Raw genomic sequence first — 18,560 nt, 5'->3', positions numbered from 1 at the left:
AGTTTACTGTAAACTTCTAGTGGCTTTGGAAAACGCCCATCGCTACTACAGAGTGAGAGACATGTGTATTGACCAATCAGCGCACAGATACGCTCTCCCGCGCCATTCTGATTGGATGCTCTACTGGTACTAATATTGTGCCGCTTCCTACAACGTTCTCTTTCTTTCACGCGTCCCTATCGTGAGGTGAGGTATAGTGCGGCCCTGTGCTGCTTTTCTAATTTTTAAATGATATATTTGACCGATCAAGCTGTAAATATATCAAAAGTGTATTAAGAATCACGAGGAGATATAATTCATTCGCGATATGTGTATAATAATAGTTGTTTTAGGAAAGAGTTAGCATTAGCCTGTTAGCTTAGGCCTTTGCGCCATGTGAGCTGAGACGTGAAACGTTTTTATACTCGTTTTTCTCGTTGTTTTTTTTATTTTGATTATACGTCATATATGTGTATATATCACATTCATCTACAGCAGGTCATCTACAGATCAGCTGTGTCAGTGCTGATTGGTCGTTCCCCCTGCTGAAATAAAACTGTTTCCTACTATCCCTGTCTGTCTGTATCCCACGACCTGCAGGGACGCTTGGTCTCAGACATTTTTATTTTATTTTTTTTAGTAAATTAAGGCCAATAGATCAAATAATAATAGTGCTTTAATTGCCATGAAAGTGTTTAAATGTTAATGTTCCTAGAATGTTTCCAAATATAGTTTATTTTGCCTTTTGAGATTCAACCAGCAGTATTTTACTAGTTTTATACAAAGCAAGACTCTTCTCATATGATTTCCTGTGTCTGTTTCACAGATTTTTCAACCTTGTCTTTAAACCGGCTGTTCACCGATCCTTGGAAGCACTGCAAAGATGCCCAGGGAAGACAGGGCCGCATGGAAGTCCAACTATTTTCTGAAGATCATCGTAAGTTCTCAGCGCTTTATGACGTGAAGTACAGCAGGTCATCTACGGATCAGCTGTGTCAGTGCTGCTCGGTCGTTCCCCCTGCTGAAATAAAACTTGTTTCCTACTATCCCTGTGTGTTTGCATCCCACAGCTCACAGGGACGCTTGGTCTCAGACATTTTTTAATCGTGACTCCCGTGAGGTCGAGTAGTTTCTGACATGTCTTTCTCCATGTGTGCAGCAACTGCTGGATGACTTCCCGAAGTGTTTCATCGTGGGCGCAGACAATGTCGGCTCCAAGCAGATGCAGACCATCCGTCTGTCCCTGCGGGGCAAGGCCGTCGTGCTCATGGGCAAAAACACCATGATGCGTAAGGCCATCCGTGGCCACCTGGAGAACAACTCGGCTCTGGAGAGGTGCGTGTCGGTCTGGGCACAAGGATGATCTATGGTAGAAAAATTTGGGCGTTTAAAGTTTAAAGTGGGGCCTCATTTATAAAACGCGCATAGGACTGGATTTGACTAAATCAATGGATTTTATCCTCCAAAATGAGGAACAAATTTCCCTGCCCATTGAGTCTGAACCATAAGATTTATATAAAGAGATGCATTCAGGAACACTTTTGTGCATACCGACATTTTATAAATCATTCATAGGAACATTTTAGAAACGTTTTGTCGTGCTTTCACATTCAGAATCATCTTATGCACGTCTTTATGAATGAGGCTCCAGGTTTTCAGAGTTTCTGAAATCAGTATAAATTCTAGTTGTACTTTGCACAAACATTTTATTAGCTAGAAATTGCTTTTTATAGTCTGCAATCTCTATTAAATGATGAATCACCTTCAATATTGTAGTGATGGGAGAAAATAAGCTTTTCAAAGCTTTGAATCAATTGAACCAATTGCTTCAAGTGATTCACTGTTTCAAAGTGCTTGAAATGCCACACGCTGGTGACCTCTGCTGGTCAGAAGTGTGTAAATGCAACAAACTCAGTCCAAACATGCATAAAACCCTTTACAAACCCATTGCAAATGTTTTATTTAAAGTAAAATCTATCAAATGCAATTAACTAATCATCTGATAAGATTAAACATCAAGTGTCTGTGTAATATGTGTCCTTTTATAAATTTTCAGGGCTTGTTTTGTTTGTTCCATGGATGGCTCCACTAAACAGGCCAATAAGAGACCATTAACAACTAGTAATACTTTTAATTATGGTAATGTCTCATTACATCTACAAATGTGTAAATCTGATCAGATTTTGAAGTTTCATGATGCAGTTTCAAAAGCGCACATCACTACAATATTGATGTTGATTTTTAACATTCAGTCCTTCGAGCAGCAGGATTAATACAGTACTGATTAATGCAGGATAAGTTACGGACTGGCTGTTGCAGTGCCTGTTTGTCGTTCCCCCTGCACACATAAACGTGTTTCCTACTATCCCTGTGCGTCTGCATCCCACGGCTCACAGGGACGCTTGGTCTCAGACATTCCATATCAGCTGCTTGTATTATCTGCCGTTTTAAAGAATTGCAGGTGAATTTGATTTATTCCCTGTGTTTTTTGCAGGCTGCTTCCCCACATCCGTGGGAACGTGGGCTTCGTCTTCACAAAGGAGGATCTGACTGAGGTCAGGGACCTGCTGCTGGCAAACAAAGTGAGTATTACTGTTGAGCGACTGAGCGTTTAGGGCTTAAATATGTGTCCTTTATTGTAACTATGATCATCTCTGATCGTAGGTGCCCGCTGCTGCCCGTGCCGGTGCCATTGCCCCCTGTGAGGTGACTGTTCCGGCGCAGAACACAGGTCTGGGTCCTGAGAAGACCTCCTTCTTCCAGGCTTTGGGAATCACCACCAAGATCTCCAGAGGAACCATTGAAATCTTGGTGAGGATGATTTTTGGTGTAAACAAGATCGTGCCGCATTGTTTTGCAGTGATGCTGTTATAAATCCAACTATACAATACATGCGTTGTGTAAACTTTTTTTTTTTTTTTTTGATGCGATTTAATCATTTGACAGCAATAAAAAAAAAAAAACTTCTATAACTGAAGTTCTTCTTTTTTAACTAAGCAATCTGCCAAGTTCGTTTAAAAAGAGAATGAACTGAAGTGTGTGCACGAAAGCATTCAAGATTTATGACAGTTTAAGAGCCTGTCCACACAGTCACGTTTAGCTGTATACACAAATTTTGTATCGTTTAGGTGTTTTGTCCAGGCGTATCTGGTGTTTTGGGAGCCTGAAACTGCTAATTTTTGTATTCTCCATTTTTAGTGTATCTCTGTGGCACAATTATAGCACCACATACTGGTCTGGCATGTACACTACATCGTTTTGAGTCGGTTTCAGTGGTTTTGTGTGTACGCAGAGTTCTTGAGACGAGGAAAAAAAAAAAAAAGATTGGATAGGGAAAGCTCTGGCTTTGTGTGGATGTGGCCTAAGTTGGAGACTTAATTTTCAGGTCTATGCTCAAATTGAATAAATGGAATATAACTACTGCATCAATAAGATTTAGTACCATAAAATCCCCTGAAAACACAAAATATTGAAATAAAATAAAAAAAAAAATTATCGAACTAAAATAGTACATTTCATTGAAGGAAGAAAAAAAAAAAAAATCAGGCATTTGACCGTCACTCAAAGAGCACCAGAGGGTTAAAGAAACGTTTTGCTGCTCTAGTGTCAATGTGGGAAAGTCCATGTTGATTTCCAATTTTGACTTTCTTTTATTAATACTGCAAATGAACTAACTGACCTGTGCTTCCTGCAGAGCGACGTTCAACTGATCAAACCTGGAGACAAGGTGGGCGCCAGCGAGGCCACGCTGCTCAACATGCTGAACATCTCGCCCTTCTCTTACGGGCTGATCATCCAGCAGGTGTATGATAACGGCAGCGTCTACAGCCCAGAGGTGCTGGACATCACTGAAGACGCCCTGCACAAGAGGTTCCTTGAGGTTAGTGGAGTTAAACTAGTATTACAGACCACCTGATACTACCTAAGATAACTGTATTTGTAAAATTGCAGGATAAGTTACGGACTGGCTGTTGCAGTGCCTGTTTGTCGTTCCCCCTGCACACATAAACGTGTTTCCTACTATCCCTGTGTGTCTGCATCCCACGGCTCACAGGGACGCTTGGTCTCAGACATTATTTTCCCTCCAAGCCTATCCTTCAGGCCTGGGAAGCACTTGACATCTGTCTGTAACTTGTCTGTTTTCCTTTCAGGGTGTGAGGAACATCGCCAGTGTGTGTCTGCAGATCGGCTACCCCACCCTCGCCTCCATCCCTCACTCAGTCATCAATGGATACAAGAGAGTCTTGGCTGTCGCTGTGGAAACTGACTACTCCTTCCCCTTGGCCGAGAAGGTAAAACTCAGTTCTTTTTGCTGTGGGGGTGTGGTTTTTTTTTTTTTTTTTTTTTTTTCTTTCTTCCCCCATTAACGTGCTCCTCCAGCAGGTTAGGTTACAAGACGGCTGATCTGTGTCGTTCTGTCGATCCATCCTGCGCACAGTGATGTGGGTCCATCCGTCCGAGTCTGTCTGCGTCAGGTCTTTTTGTCCCGGCAGGCAGGGACGCTTGGGCTGACAAAGTCCTAAGATGTTGTTTGTTTTATTTTTGTTTTGTTTTTCTTCCCCTCTCCCTTCCTTCCTGCCTTCATTGGCACTAAAAGCATGTCTGAAACGAGTCTGACTTGTAATGTGTCTTTTCCTCCACAGGTGAAGGCCTTCCTGGCAGATCCCACTGCTTTCGCTGTTGCAGCTCCTGCTGCTGCTTCCGCTGCAGTGGAGAAATCCGCAGCTCCCGCTGCCAAAGAGGAGGCACCCAAGGAGGAGTCAGAGGAGTCTGATGAGGACATGGGCTTCGGCCTGTTTGATTAAACTGCTGAAGGAACATCAGTGTCAGTTTAACACCAATAAAACATCTGGAAACAACAGTTGTGACTCTTGTGTGTTTGGATTGGTGTGCACATGTTTTGTGTGTAGAAATTAAACAGCAAGATTTACAATTAACTTTTTAAATAAACTCTTAGCATTCAAATGCACAGGTAGCTTTATCAATATATTTAATATCTAAACTTGATTCTTCATAGTGAGAACATTTCAGGATCTGTTTTATTTGTTTCAGGAAAAAGTCAAACCATACAATACCTGGATGCTAATTATACCATTTACACAATTTTTTTTAATTTTTTTATTTTTTTTTATATACTGTAAATGTAACGCATGAATTAAACCAATGTTCTGCTAAATATTTGTTGCTGTAGGGCAGAATAACATTTCTATGCTTGATCCTTTACTGCTTGTAGTTTTTAAACTATTCAAATATATATCTAGGCCTGTATTAAATATTTTATTTTCATATAAATTTGATTAGTTGACAAACTACTGGTAATAAACATAATTTGTTACATATTTGTCATGGATAAATGAAACATGAGATTCGTGCAACAGTACTGTACAGTATTTAAATGCACAATTTCCGGGTTTCATATTTTATTAAACAGTCTCATGCATTTGACCTAATTGATGTTTGCATGCATATATATATATATACACAAACATTATGACCATATTCATACTTTTTAAAGTCCCCCTGAAGTCAATAATTTTATCCCATAAAACTCATCTTTGCTTACCAAAATTACATACAGGTGCTGGTCATATAATTAGAATATCAAAAAGTTGATTTCACTATTTCTATTCAAAAAGTGAAACTTGTATATTATATTCATTCATTACACACAGACTGATATATTTCAAATGTTTATTTCTTTTAATTTTGATGATTATAACTGACAACTAAGGAAAATCCCAAATTCAGTATCTCAGAAAATTAGAATATTACTTAGGACCAATACAAAGAAAGGATTTTTTAGAAATCTTGGCCAACTGAAAAGTATGAGCATGTACAGCACTCAATACTTAGTTGGGGCTCCTTTTACCTGAATTACTGCAGCAATGCGGCGTGGCATGGAGTCGATCAGTCTGTGGCACTGCTCAGGTGTTAGAAGAGCACAGGTTGCTCTGATAGTGGCCTTCAGCTCTTCTGCATTGTTGGGTCTGGCATATCGCATCTTCCTCTTCACAATACCCCATAGATTTTCTATGGGGTTAAGGTCAGGCGAGTTTGCTGGCCAATTAAGAACAGAGATACCGTGGTCCTTAAACCAGGTACTGGTAGCTTTGGCACTGTGTGCAGGTGCCAAGTCCTGTTGGAAAATGAAATCTGCATCTCCATAAAGTTGGTCAGCAGCAGGAAGCATGAAGTGCTCTAAAACTTCCTGGTATACGGCTGCGTTGACTTTGGACCTCAGAAAACACAGTGGACCAACACCAGCAGATGACATGGCACCCCAAACCATCACTGACTGTGGAAACTTTACACTGGACCTCAAGCAACGTGGATTGTGTGCCTCTCCTCTCTTCCTCCAGACTCTTGGACCCTGATTTCCAAAGGAAATGCAAAATTTACTTTCATCAGAGAACATAACTTTGGACCGCTCAGCAGCAGTCCAGTCCTTTTTGTCTTTAGCCCAGGCGAGACGCTTCTGACGCTGTCTGTTGTTCAAGAGTGGCTTGACACAAGTAATGCGACAGCTGAAACCCACGTCTTGCATACCTCTGTGCGTAGTGGTTCTTGAAGCACTGACTCCAGCTGCAGTCCACTCTTTGTGAATCTTCCCCACATTTTTGAATGGGTTTTGTTTCACAATCCTCTCCAGGGTGCGGTTATCCCTATTGCTTGTACACTTTTTTCTACCACATCTTTTCCTTCCCTTCGCCTCTCTATTAATGTGCTTGGACACAGAGCTCTGTGAACAGCCAGCCTCTTTTGCAATGACCTTTTGTGTCTTGCCCTCCTTGTGCAAGGTGTCAATGGTCGTCTTTTGGACAACTGTCAAGTCAGCAGTCTTCCCCATGATTGTGTAGCCTACAGAACTAGACTGAGAGACCATTTAAAGGCCTTTGCAGGTGTTTTGAGTTAATTAGCTGATTAGAGTGTGGCACCAGGTGTCTTCAATATTGAACCTTTTCACAATATTCTAATTTTCTGAGATACTGAATTTGGGATTTTCCTTAGTTGTCAGTTATAATTATCAAAATTAAAAGAAATAAACATTTGAAATATATCAGTCTGTGTGTAATGAATGAATATAATATACAAGTTTCACATTTTGAATGGAATTAGTGAAATAAATAAACTTTTTGATGATATTCTAATTATATGACCAGCACCTGTATTTAAAAGTTTTTTTCCTGTGGGGGAAAAATAGCTTGAATGTAACTCTACACCCTTGCCTCATTTAATATACGTGGATCAATTAATATGCAAATTAGCCCCGCCTCCACTCACTCACGCAGCTCAGAGATCCACTCGGTCAACTTACTGAGGTAAACACTGCGCAATGGTATCGCTCTTTACCAAGTCGGACACATGACAGTAATTAATATGATTAGTGTTTTGCTCGACTATGTTATCAAACAGCTAATAATGTGTTGCTAATGTTACACAAATTTTTTCATATCAACAGAAAAATAAACTGGGATAACCTGGCTTCTCTTGAGACTCCCCTGCTAGTTCACTGTTAATGATATGCTAAAGCCCGCCGGCACATCGACGTGATTGGTTACAAGGTAGTTGGTGACATCACATACACCAGCAATTTCAAACCGCGTTTTTGAATCTGTCTTTTTTCACTGCAGTTTTAAAGAGAAAATACTCAGCAATGTTGTTGACTGATGAATTTGCACATGGTTTGTCTTAAAGCATATTAAAAACACCACATAGACATACAAACAACATTAAAAACTTGATTTTCACCACAGGGGGACTTTAACTGATTCAATTTGATTGTTTTCTCAAATGGGCTGGTTTATACCGATTCTAAGGAATCAAATACAGTAGATGCATTTTTGAAAATATGATTTCTAAACTAAAATCAAATAGATGCAACTAGTTAATAAACCATGCCATTCATTCATTCATTTTTTTTAGTGTATTTACACTGAACAAAAATATAAACGCAACACTTTTGTTTTTCATGAGCTGAACTCAAAGATCTAAGACTTTTTCTATGTACACAAAAGGCCTATTTCTCTCAAATATTGTTCACAAATCTGTCTAAATCTGTGTTAGTGAGCACTTCTCCTTTGCCGAGATAATCCATCCACCTCACAGGTGTGGCATATCAAGATGCTGATTAGACAGCATGATTATTGCACAGGTCCACAATAAAAGGACACTCTAAAATGTGCAGTTTTACTATATTGGGGGGGTCCGAAAACCAGTCAGTATCTGGTGTGAGCACCATTTGCCTCATGCAGTGCAACACATCTCCTTCACATAGAGTTGATCAGGTTGTTGATTGTGGCCTGTGGGATGTTGGTCCACTCCTCTTCAATGGCTGTGCGAAGTTGCTGGATATTGGCAGGAACTGGAACACGCTGTCGTATACGCCGATCCAGAGCATCCCAAACATGCTCAATGGGTGACATGTCCGGTGAGTATGCTGGCCATGCAAAAACTGGGATGTTTTCAGCTTCCAGGAATTGTGTACAGATCCTTGCAACATGGGGCCGTGCATTATCATGCTGCAACATGAGGTGATGGTCGTTGATGAATGGCACAACAATGGGCCTCAGGATCTCGTCACGGTATCTCTGTGCATTCAAAATGCCATCAATAAAATGCACCTGTGTTCATTGTCCATAACATATGCCTGCCCATACCATAACCCCACCGCCACCATGGGCCACTCAATCCACAACGTTGACATCAGCAAACCGCTCACCCACACGACGCCATACACGCTGTCTGCCATCTGCCCTGTACAGTGAAAACCGGGATTCATCCGTGAAGAGAACACCTCTCCAAAGTGCCAGACGCCATCGAATGTGAGCATTTGCCCACTCAAGTCGGTTACGACGACAAACTGCAGTCAGGTCGAGACCCCGATGAGGACGACGAGCATGCATATGAGCTTCCCTGAGACGGTTTCTGACAGTTTGTGCAGAAGTTCTTTGGTTCTGCAAACCGATTGTTGCAGCAGCTGTCCGGGTGGCTGGTCTCAGACGATCTTGAAGGTGAAGATGCTGGATGTGGAGGTCCTGGGCTGGTGTGGTTACACGTGGTCTGCGGTTGTGAGGCCGGTTGGATGTACTGCCAAATTCTCTGAAACGCCTTTGGAGACGGCTTATGGTAGAGAAATGAACTTTCAATTCACGGGCAACAGCTCTGGTGGACATTCCTGCAGTCAGCATGCCAATTGCACACTCCCTCAAAATTTGAGACATCTGTGGCATTGTGCTGTGATAAAATTGCACATTTTAGAGTGGCCTTTTATTGTGGCCAGCCTAAGGCACACCTGTGCAATAATCATGCTGTCTAATCAGCATCTTGATATGCCACACCTGTGAGGTGGATGGATTATCTCTGCAAAGGAGAAGTGCTCACTAACACAGATTTAGACAGATTTGTGAACAATATTTGAGAGAAATAGGCCTTTTGAAAGTCTTAGATCTTTGATTTCAGCTCATGAAAAATGGGGGCAAAAACAAAAGTGTTGCGTTTATAATTTTGTTCAGTGTAACTCTGTTAAGGGCATGGAAGAAATTTCTGGGTAATTAAATTATTACACTGCTTATAAGTATACCAAATCCTAACCCTTGTGGAATTAATAAGAACCCATTTTAAATACTGTATGTCCAAAATACTAGGGGGAAAGTAAAAATGATGAAACTCTGAATTGACCAGTCAGCATTCAGGATCATAACTCTGTTTTATTATAATCAGCATGCATGAAGAAACATTAAAACATGCAGAAACATATTAAACAGAATTAAAATGGAAAGCTCTGATAATCTAATGTCATTTTGCAGAAAAAAAAAATGATGCTGACAGAAAAGAAATTAAATACTGTTGTAAAATGACTGATATGCAGTGTTACTTTGGCATTAAAAGTCTTCTGTTTTCAGTTAAAAAGGTGTCATTTAAGCGGCCCCTTACAACTTTTACAACAGAAGTGATTCAATCAAAAACCTACTTTAACTTGATAACAACTTTTTCCTAGAGCTGCCGTGAAGCCAAAACAATCTCTGTCCATTAATTTTTCTATTATCACTGTGAAGCTGCTTTGAAACAATCTATATTGTGAAAAGCGTTATATAATTGAAGATGACTTGAAAGTAATGTGTTACAGTATTGCATTACCCTCATTAAAAGTAACTAATTGCATTACTTAGTTACTTTTTAAGGAAAGTAATGTGTTACGTTACACACAACGCCTCTGCACTTACGATTCCTCTCAACATGTCGACAGGAGAGGCGTCAGTCAATAAATGGAAAAACAAAGTAACTTGTGCTACTTATTTGAAAAAGTAACTCAGATATTAAATTGTACATTTAAAAGTAATGCATTACTTTGAAAAAAGATTACGTAACTCAAGTTTCTTGTAATGCGTTACCCCCAACACTGCTGATATGCAGATTAGTTTAGTCTATATTCAGATTTTAGTCAGTGTTAAATGTATTCATGTTAGCGTCTGGATCCTTTTTGCCCAACGACCGCACGGATCTGCTCCAGCAGACCGTCTTTGTTGTTTGTGATGTTTTTTCCAGCAACCTCCACGAGATCAGTGATCATCTCAGCGCTGTAAGGACCTTGAAAAGTTGTATATTTTTTCCTCCAGGCCTCAATTTTATCTGAAGAAACATTTACACACTTAAATCAGAACACATTTGATATTTCAGTTTTATTCAGGACATTGTAAGACTTTAACTTGCCTCCACAGTTGACCATATTAAAGAGAGGGATGTGGATCACGGTTGGAGTGTTTTGGCCTGTGAACACATAGAAGTCCATCGGTATCTCTGAGTGTCCACTGGGAATGTTGACCTCAGGGAAAGGGATATTTAGTTCCTTGCACGTCTTGGCAGCTTCCTTCACCGTCTGCAGTGGAAAAGCATCACAATTGCTCTTGTTTTTTTAATCACTAACATTTTCTTATGACTGAAACTGTAGAGAAACTGTAAAGAAATAAAAATGTGTATAATACCAAGAAAGGATCACCCTCACTGAAATCCAGTGAAATTATGAGGTCGATGTCTCTCTCTTTTCTCAGCACTGAGAAGTAGGGTGAGTTCAGCAACAGTCCAGCATCTTCATAGTCTCTCGTCTCAGTTTCCAGTAGAGTGGAGGGTACTGCTTCGCCTGAGGGATCACAGCATTATTATATTATTCACAATGAATTTCCAGTTAGCGGGTCTGTTCTTACCTGTCACGTTGTGGAGGAAGTTATGATTCCTGCCCCAGGTCCACTGATTCATGCATTTAATAATGCTCGTCCAAGCATCTGTAAAACAAATATACTCTTTTTAATAAAGTTCTTCAGTTCTTAGGCTCAGTAAATAGTTCTTAAAGCTACACTATAGATGTGACTTTTGGCCATCTAGTGGTTGAAGCATAAAACTACAAGTTACTTGCAGAGGAACATTGCTTTGATCATTACATGTGTTGTGCTTCGGCTCCTGCGCGGATGAATCTGATCAGTGTGAATCAAAACTCCATCAAATAATAAAGAAAGAAAGATGGGTATCTGAAAATGTGACATGAGCAGGTAAGTAGCTTGTAGGGAGCCAATATGCAGCTGTTGTTTTGACTTGTTGAAATCAATTGTTTTAAAATGACTTTACAAAATAATTTTGGCAATGCAGACGTAGCGATTGCTATTCATATTAAACCCAGAACACACCAAGCCGACGCCGACAAACTAGTGGCGATGAAAGCAGACTGTGGGGTTGGCTCACGTCAGCAGCGTCTGGGTCCAAAGTTGCCCAAACCGACGCTCGACAGCCGACAGCCATGTAGCACGTCCTTTCTGTGCCTGCGTAAGAAGAAATGTCTTTCCATACCAGCAGGTGGCAGTAGCTGAATAGCTAATCAGAATAATCGGATGGCCCGACTGACCGACGAGCTCCGACGCTGATTCAACATGTTGAATCGGCCTGAAAAAAGCTGACTAGGACTAACTTCAGCCAACGGTGCAGACACACTGAGACAACTTAAGGTGGGCATACACTGCGCGAGTCTCAAAATCAGATGAAAATCACAGTGTATGCCCAGCTTTTGTTGACCGACGAACAAAAATTGCCCAATGGCTGACTGTCGGCTTGGTGTGTTCCGGGCTTCAGATAACTGGAAAATAACCAATTAAGGCTTTTTATAGGCAAATACACAAAACTGGTTTAGAGATTGGCATTGTTACCAGCATAAACATCATTTTGTAAACTTATTCATTGCAGGAAATGTGCTGCTGTGTATGGAAGCTTGTTTTCGCCATGAAATATAAAGAAAAACGGTAATTGCGACTTTTTATTAATTTTTTTTTTATTATTATTAATTATGACTTCTTTCTCGCAGTTGAAAGTTTATATCTAACAATTCTGACTTTTTTATCAGAATTGCGAAATATGAAGTCAGAATTGCAAGAAAAAAGTCAGAATTGCGACAAAAAAAGTCAGAATTGCGAGATATAAAATCAGATTTATGAATTATAAAGTCAGATTTATGAATTATAAAGTCAGAATTGCAAGTTATAAAGTCAGAATTGTGAGATATAAAGTCAGAATTGCGTGATATAAAGTCAGAATTACGAGTTATAAAGTCAGAATTGCGAGTTATAAAGTCAGAATTGCGAGTTATAAAGTCAGAATCGCAAGATATAAAGTCAGAATTGTGTGATATAAAGTCAGAATTGCAAGTTATAAAGTCAGAATTGTGAGATATAAAGTCAGAATTGTGTGATATAAAGTCAGAATTGCAAGTTATAAAGTCAGAATTGCGTGATATAAAGTCAGAATTGCATGTTATAAAGTCAGAATTGCATGTTATAAAGTCAGAATTGCAAATTATAAAGTCAGAATTGCGAGATATAAAGTCAGAATTGCGTGATATAAAGTCAGAATTACGAGTTATAAAGTCAGAATTGCGAGTTATAAAGTCAGAATTGCGAGTTATAAAGTCAGAATTGCAAGATATAAAGTCAGAATTGTGTGATATAAAGTCAGAATTGCAAGTTATAAAGTCAGAATTGTGAGATATAAAGTCAGAATTGCGAGATATAAAGTCAGAATTGCATGATATAAAGTCAGAATTACGAGTTATAAAGTCAGAATTGCGAGGTATAAAGTCAGAATTGCGTGATATAAAGTCAGAATTGCATGTTATAAAGTCAGAATTGCGTGATATAAAGTCAGAATTGCATGTTATAAAGTCAGAATTGCAAATTATAAAGTCAGAATTGCGAGATATAAAGTCAGAATTGCGAGATATAAAGTCAGAATTGCGTGATATAAAGTCAGAATTACGAGTTATAAAGTCAGAATTGCGAGGTATAAAGTCAGAATTGCAAGATATAAAGTCAGAAATGCGAGTTATAAAGTCAGAAATGCGAGTTATAAAGTCAGAATTGTGAGATATAAAGTCAGAATTGCGAGGTATAAAGTCAGAATTGCGAGGTATAAAGTCAGAATTGTGAGATATAAAGTCAGAATTGCGAGGTATAAAGTCAGAATTGCGAGGTATAAAGTCAGAATTGCGAGTTATAAAGTCAGAATTGCAAAATATAAAGTCAGAATTGAGTGATGTAAAGTCAGAATTACGAGATATAAAGTCAGAATTGCGAGAAATATAAGTCAGAATTGCGTGATATGAAGTCAGAATTGCGAGTCATAAAGTCAGAATTGCATGATATAAAGTCAGAATTGCGAGATATATAGTCAGAATTGTGAGATATAAAGTCAGAATTGGGAGTTATAATGTCAGAATTGCAAAATATAAAGTCAGAATTGCGAGATATAAAGTCAGAATTGAGTGATATGAAGTCAGAATTGCGAGTTATAAAGTCAGAATTGCGTGATATAAAGTCAGAATTGCGAGATATATAGTCAGAATTGCAAAATATAAAGTCAGAATTGCGAGATATAAAGTCAGAATTGCGTGATATGAAGTAAGAATTTTGAGTTATAAAGTCAGAATTGCGAGTCAGAATTGCGAGTTATAATGTCAGAATTGCGTGATATAAAGTCAGAATTGTGTGATATAAAGTCAGAATTTTGAGTTATAAAGTCAGAATTGCGAGATATAAAGTCAGAATTGCGAGATATAAAGTCAGAATTGCAAATTATAAAGTCAGAATTGCGAGTTATAAAGTCAGAATTGCGAGTTATAAAGTCAGAATTGCAAGATAAAAAGTTGCACTTTTTTTTTGTGGCAGAAACAAGCTTCCATAGCTATGCTAACTACAAAACCGATTCCAAAAAAGTTGGGACACTGTACAAATTGTGAATAAAAAAGGAATGCAATGATGTGGAAGTTTCAAAATTCAATATTTTATTCAGAATACAACATAGATGACATATCAAATGTTTAAACTGAGAAAATGTATCATTTTAAGGGAAAAATAAGTTGATTTTAAATTTCATGGCATCAACACATCTCAAAAAAGTTGGGACAAGGCCATGTTTACCACTGTGTGGCGTCCCCTCTTCTTTTTATAACAGTCTGCAAACGTCTGGGGACTGAGGAGACAAGTTGCTCAAGTTTAGGAATAGGAATGTTGTCCCATTCTTGTCTAATACAGGCTTCTAGTTGCTCAACTGTCTTAGGTCTTCTTTGTCGCATCTTCCTCTTTATGATGCGCCAAATGTTTTCTATGTGTGAAAGATCTGGACTGCAGGCTGGCCATTTCAGTACCCGGATCCTTCTTCTACGCAGCCATGATGTTGTAATTGATGCAGTATGTGGTCTGGCATTGTCATGTTGGAAAATGCAAGGACTTCCCTGAAAGAGATGACGTCTGGATGGGAGCATATGTTGTTCTAGAACTTGGATATACCTTTCAGCATTGATGGTGCCTTTCCAGATGTGTAAGCTGCCCATGCCACACGCACTCATGCAACCCCATACCATCAGAGATGCAGGCTTCTGAACTGAGCGCTGATAACAACTTGGGTTGCCCTTGTCCTCTTTAGTCCTTCTAGAACTTCAAATTTGGATTCGTCTGACCACAGAACAGTTTTCCACTTTGCCACAGTCCATTTTAAATGAGCCTTGGCCCAGAGAAAACGCCTACGCTTCTGGATCATCTTTAGATATGGCTTCTTTTTTGACCTATAGAGTTTTAGCCGGCAACGGCGAATGGCACGGTGGATTGTGTTCACTGACAATGCTTTCTGGAAGTATTCCTGAGCCCATGTTGTGATTTCCATTACAGTAGCATTCCTGTATGTGATGCAGTGCCGAAGATCACGGGCATCCAGTATGGTTTTCCGGCCTTGACCCTTACGCACAGAGATTGTTCCAGATTCTCTGAATCTTTGGATGATATTATGCACTGTAGATGATGATAACTTCAAACTCTTTGCAATTTTTCTCTAAGAAACTCCTTTCTGATATTGCTCCACTATTTTTCGCCGCAGCATTGGGGGAATTGGTGATCCTCTGCCCATCTCGACTTCTGAGAGACACTGCCACTCTGAGAGGCTCTTTTTATACCCAATCATGTTGACCTAATAAGCTGCAAATTGGTCCTCCAGCTGTTCCTTATATGTACATTTAACTTTTCCGGCCTCTTATTGCTACCTGTCCCAACTTTTTTGGAATGTGTAGCTCTCATGAAATCCAAAATGAGCCAATATTTGGCCTGACATTTCAAAATGTCTCACTTTCAACATTTGATATGTTATCTATATTCTATTGTGAATAAAATATAAGTTTATGAGATTTGTAAATTATTGCATTCCTTTTTTATTCACAATTTGTACAGTGTCCCAACTTTTTTGGAATCGGGTTTGTATGTTCATTCGTGTTTTATTATGAGTTCTGTCACTTTCACGTTTTGCTTGAAAACTCATTTAGTTTCAATGTTCAGTTGTTGTGGATTCAAACTATTATGACACCTTTCACTGCATATAGTAGCCTGAACTTCTTTCATTTATTTATAGATAGACATAAACACGGAAGTATGCAGCTTCAAGCAAAATCCGTCCTGACAGCTTAAATATAAATAGGCTGATTATTATAAGTTTACGGTGGTGATTTGGGGTAAGGCAAAACACGGTTTGACAGTTGGATTTGAAATATACATGCTCGTTTTTTAAATTTTGTTAATTTTGACATAGTGCAGTTCTGAGTACTTATCAAAAACAATGTTGGCTCTGTAGACTTATTCTTGGCTACTGGTTTCATTGCAGGATCAGATGAGTATTTTTTTGTAATGGAATTAAACTGGTTCTCAAAAGAACTAGAGAATAAAAAGTTATTTCAATCTTAAAGCACATCTCAGTTGCGGCTACTAAAATATTAAATGTACAGTGGCTTACATATCTGGCTATAAAATCAAAAGTGAATTACAATATCATATTAGACACACTGATGGACTGGCCACTCAAAAAAAAAAAAATTAGGCCTAAATGTATTTGAATTGCATATAAAATTTCCATCCATTTGAAATACACAGTTTTAACATAAACTAATACACTTAATGTGATGCATATTTGTCAGTCATACATTAATGAATCAGTTCAGATTTCTATAATAGTGCTGAAGTGTTTTTTTTTTATTCACAATAACCAGGTATATATGTATTGATACATCTCATACATTTTAACTAATTGAATGTTGTTTGTTCCACAGCTAGCCATGTTTTAACCCTGTTCATAGTTTTTCTACAATGAACAGATTTATGCTGAAGGCTTTTTGAAAATATGGTTTATATTATTATGATTGAAATAAAATCAAATAGATGCAAATAGTTGGCTGACAAATATGCATCACATTACGTTTATTAGTTTGTATTAAAACAATGGATGGATAATTTTGAATACATAAATCTTAAGGTGTATATCAGCATCCCCATGATATAGAAAAGTGGTGTAGAGAATGGATGGATGGATATCAGAAACTGTTCAGCGTACCAAATGGCCAGAAACGGATCCAACCACTCAAACTGTTGCATACATTCAAGCTATAACTCTTCATATTCAGTTTATCTGCTTCTTCATCAGCAGCGCCCAGTGTTCCCAGTAGCAACATTGGCTGACTTTGGTCTCCAGAGAGGTCTGTAAAAAGATGGAACGTGTACATTAGTGAGTTCTTCTTATTCTAGTGTTTTTTGTTTTTTTTTAGTTTTGCAAAAAAAAAAAAGCAAAAATAGACTGTAATACATTTTTTAAAATTACATTTAATCATTAAACAGATGCTTTTATCCAAAGCGACTTTCAAATGACACATTTAATAACAGATATGAAATATGGCCTTCTGTATTTTTTTTTACAGTATTTCATATTTAACATAGTTTTCTTCTCAAATCTGTCAATAAAGGCCTGTTCACATCAAGGACGATAACTATAACGATAATTATTTTAGCGTTCACACATCGTCCACACCAGCGCACAATATCATTCTGTTTATTAAAGGGTTAGTTCACCCAAAAATGAAAATCCTTGTTTTAGACCTGTATGAATTTCATTATTCTGCTGAACACAAAAGAAGATATTTGAAAGATTATGTGTAACAAAACAGTTAATGGACCACATTGACTATATTTTTTTTCCTACTATGGAAGTCAATGTCCATCAACTGTTTAGTTACACATAATCTTTCAAATATCTTCTTTTATGTACAAAAGAAAGAAACTAATACAGGTTTGGAACAAATTGAGGGTGAGTAAATTATGACAGAATTTAAAGTAATCCATGTGACTCCAACCTCAATTTTATGAAGTGACGTGAGAGCTTTGTGCAAAAAACAAAATGTAGCACTTTATTTACAAAATATTAATCTTGATATTAATATTAATATTTTTTAGGTGAACTAACCCTTTAAGCGCAAGCTGCAGTTTTGTCGTCGTCTGCTTTAAATGCTCGAGCTCTTTAAAGCAGGATGGATTCTGATTGGCTGTCAATGTTTTTATTGTTCATCAGCTGGAAAAAATCGTTCTGAAAGTGATTCCAACGATATTGTTTCTCTGCGCCGTTACAGTTGTGGTGTGGACTCTGCTATTCTTTTATATTTAGAGCGATTTTAGAACTATATCTTTATAGTTCTCATCCTTGGTGTGAATGGGCCTTTAATTAAGACGTGAACACAAGGCTGTGAAGGACATACAGACCAATAAGTGGCTTGTTACCGTTCAGTGTTGTCCTGATGGATTCATCAAAAGCAGAAGGATCTTTGCCAGTCAAAACAGAGAGATTCATGTCCATGAGTTGCATGAGCACCTGGTAACACTCGTCTGGAGCTGGAGAGTTTGGATCTTGTTCAGGATACAGTAGTGCTTCTGGCGCCCCGAGTCCCCCCGCAAAGTCTTCTTCTGACCCTGGTCCACTGTCTCTTGCCAATGCTTTCAGTCTGTTCTCATTCTGTTCTATATATATACATATATATAAAATGTACATTTTCAGCATCATTAATCTTCAGTGTCACATGATCCTTCAGAAATCATTCTAATATGATGATTTGCTGCTGAAGAAACATCTCTCTCTCTCTCTCTCTCTCTCTCAATATATATATAAAACTGTTTTCAACATTGATAATAATCAGAAATGTCAGTGAAGACTGGAGTAATGATGCTGAAAATTCAGCTTTGATCACA

At 38.4% G+C, this 18,560-nt stretch overlaps 2 protein-coding genes and 2 non-coding genes across 4 annotated transcripts; 3 read left to right on the top strand and 1 right to left on the bottom strand.

The window, feature by feature from the left end:
- Window positions 1-119: 119 nt before the first annotated feature.
- On the top strand, window positions 120-4,840 carry rplp0 (ribosomal protein, large, P0). The gene is made up of 8 exons (XM_051894711.1): window positions 120-186; window positions 806-916; window positions 1,139-1,314; window positions 2,474-2,561; window positions 2,644-2,790; window positions 3,674-3,859; window positions 4,131-4,271; window positions 4,623-4,840. The coding sequence occupies exons 2-8, from the start codon at window positions 863-865 to the stop codon at window positions 4,782-4,784; spliced, it is 954 nt and encodes a 317-aa protein (XP_051750671.1). The 5' UTR covers window positions 120-186; window positions 806-862; the 3' UTR covers window positions 4,785-4,840.
- LOC127513732 (small nucleolar RNA SNORA63) lies at window positions 948-1,076 on the top strand. Its single transcript, XR_007930486.1, has one exon. It is a non-coding gene; the product is annotated as a small nucleolar RNA SNORA63 (small nucleolar RNA).
- On the top strand, window positions 2,267-2,395 carry LOC127513730 (small nucleolar RNA SNORA63). The gene has a single exon (XR_007930484.1). It is a non-coding gene; the product is annotated as a small nucleolar RNA SNORA63 (small nucleolar RNA).
- Window positions 4,841-10,441: 5,601 nt separating the features above from the next.
- Window positions 10,442-18,320, bottom strand: LOC127512907 (cytosolic phospholipase A2 gamma-like). Its single transcript, XM_051894270.1, has 6 exons — window positions 18,096-18,320; window positions 16,882-17,025; window positions 11,181-11,258; window positions 10,962-11,116; window positions 10,690-10,855; window positions 10,442-10,608 (listed from the first exon to the last, which is right to left on the bottom strand). The coding sequence occupies exons 1-6, from the start codon at window positions 18,178-18,180 to the stop codon at window positions 10,442-10,444; spliced, it is 795 nt and encodes a 264-aa protein (XP_051750230.1). The 5' UTR covers window positions 18,181-18,320.
- Between the last annotated feature and the right edge of the window lie 240 nt (window positions 18,321-18,560).

The sequence above is a fragment of the Ctenopharyngodon idella genome, chromosome 5 (assembly GCF_019924925.1).
Source record: "Ctenopharyngodon idella isolate HZGC_01 chromosome 5, HZGC01, whole genome shotgun sequence".
Classification (NCBI taxonomy): Eukaryota; Metazoa; Chordata; class Actinopteri; order Cypriniformes; family Xenocyprididae; genus Ctenopharyngodon; species Ctenopharyngodon idella.
The sequence above is the reverse complement of the archived record's forward strand: the minus strand, read 5'-3'. Positions and strand labels throughout refer to the sequence as shown.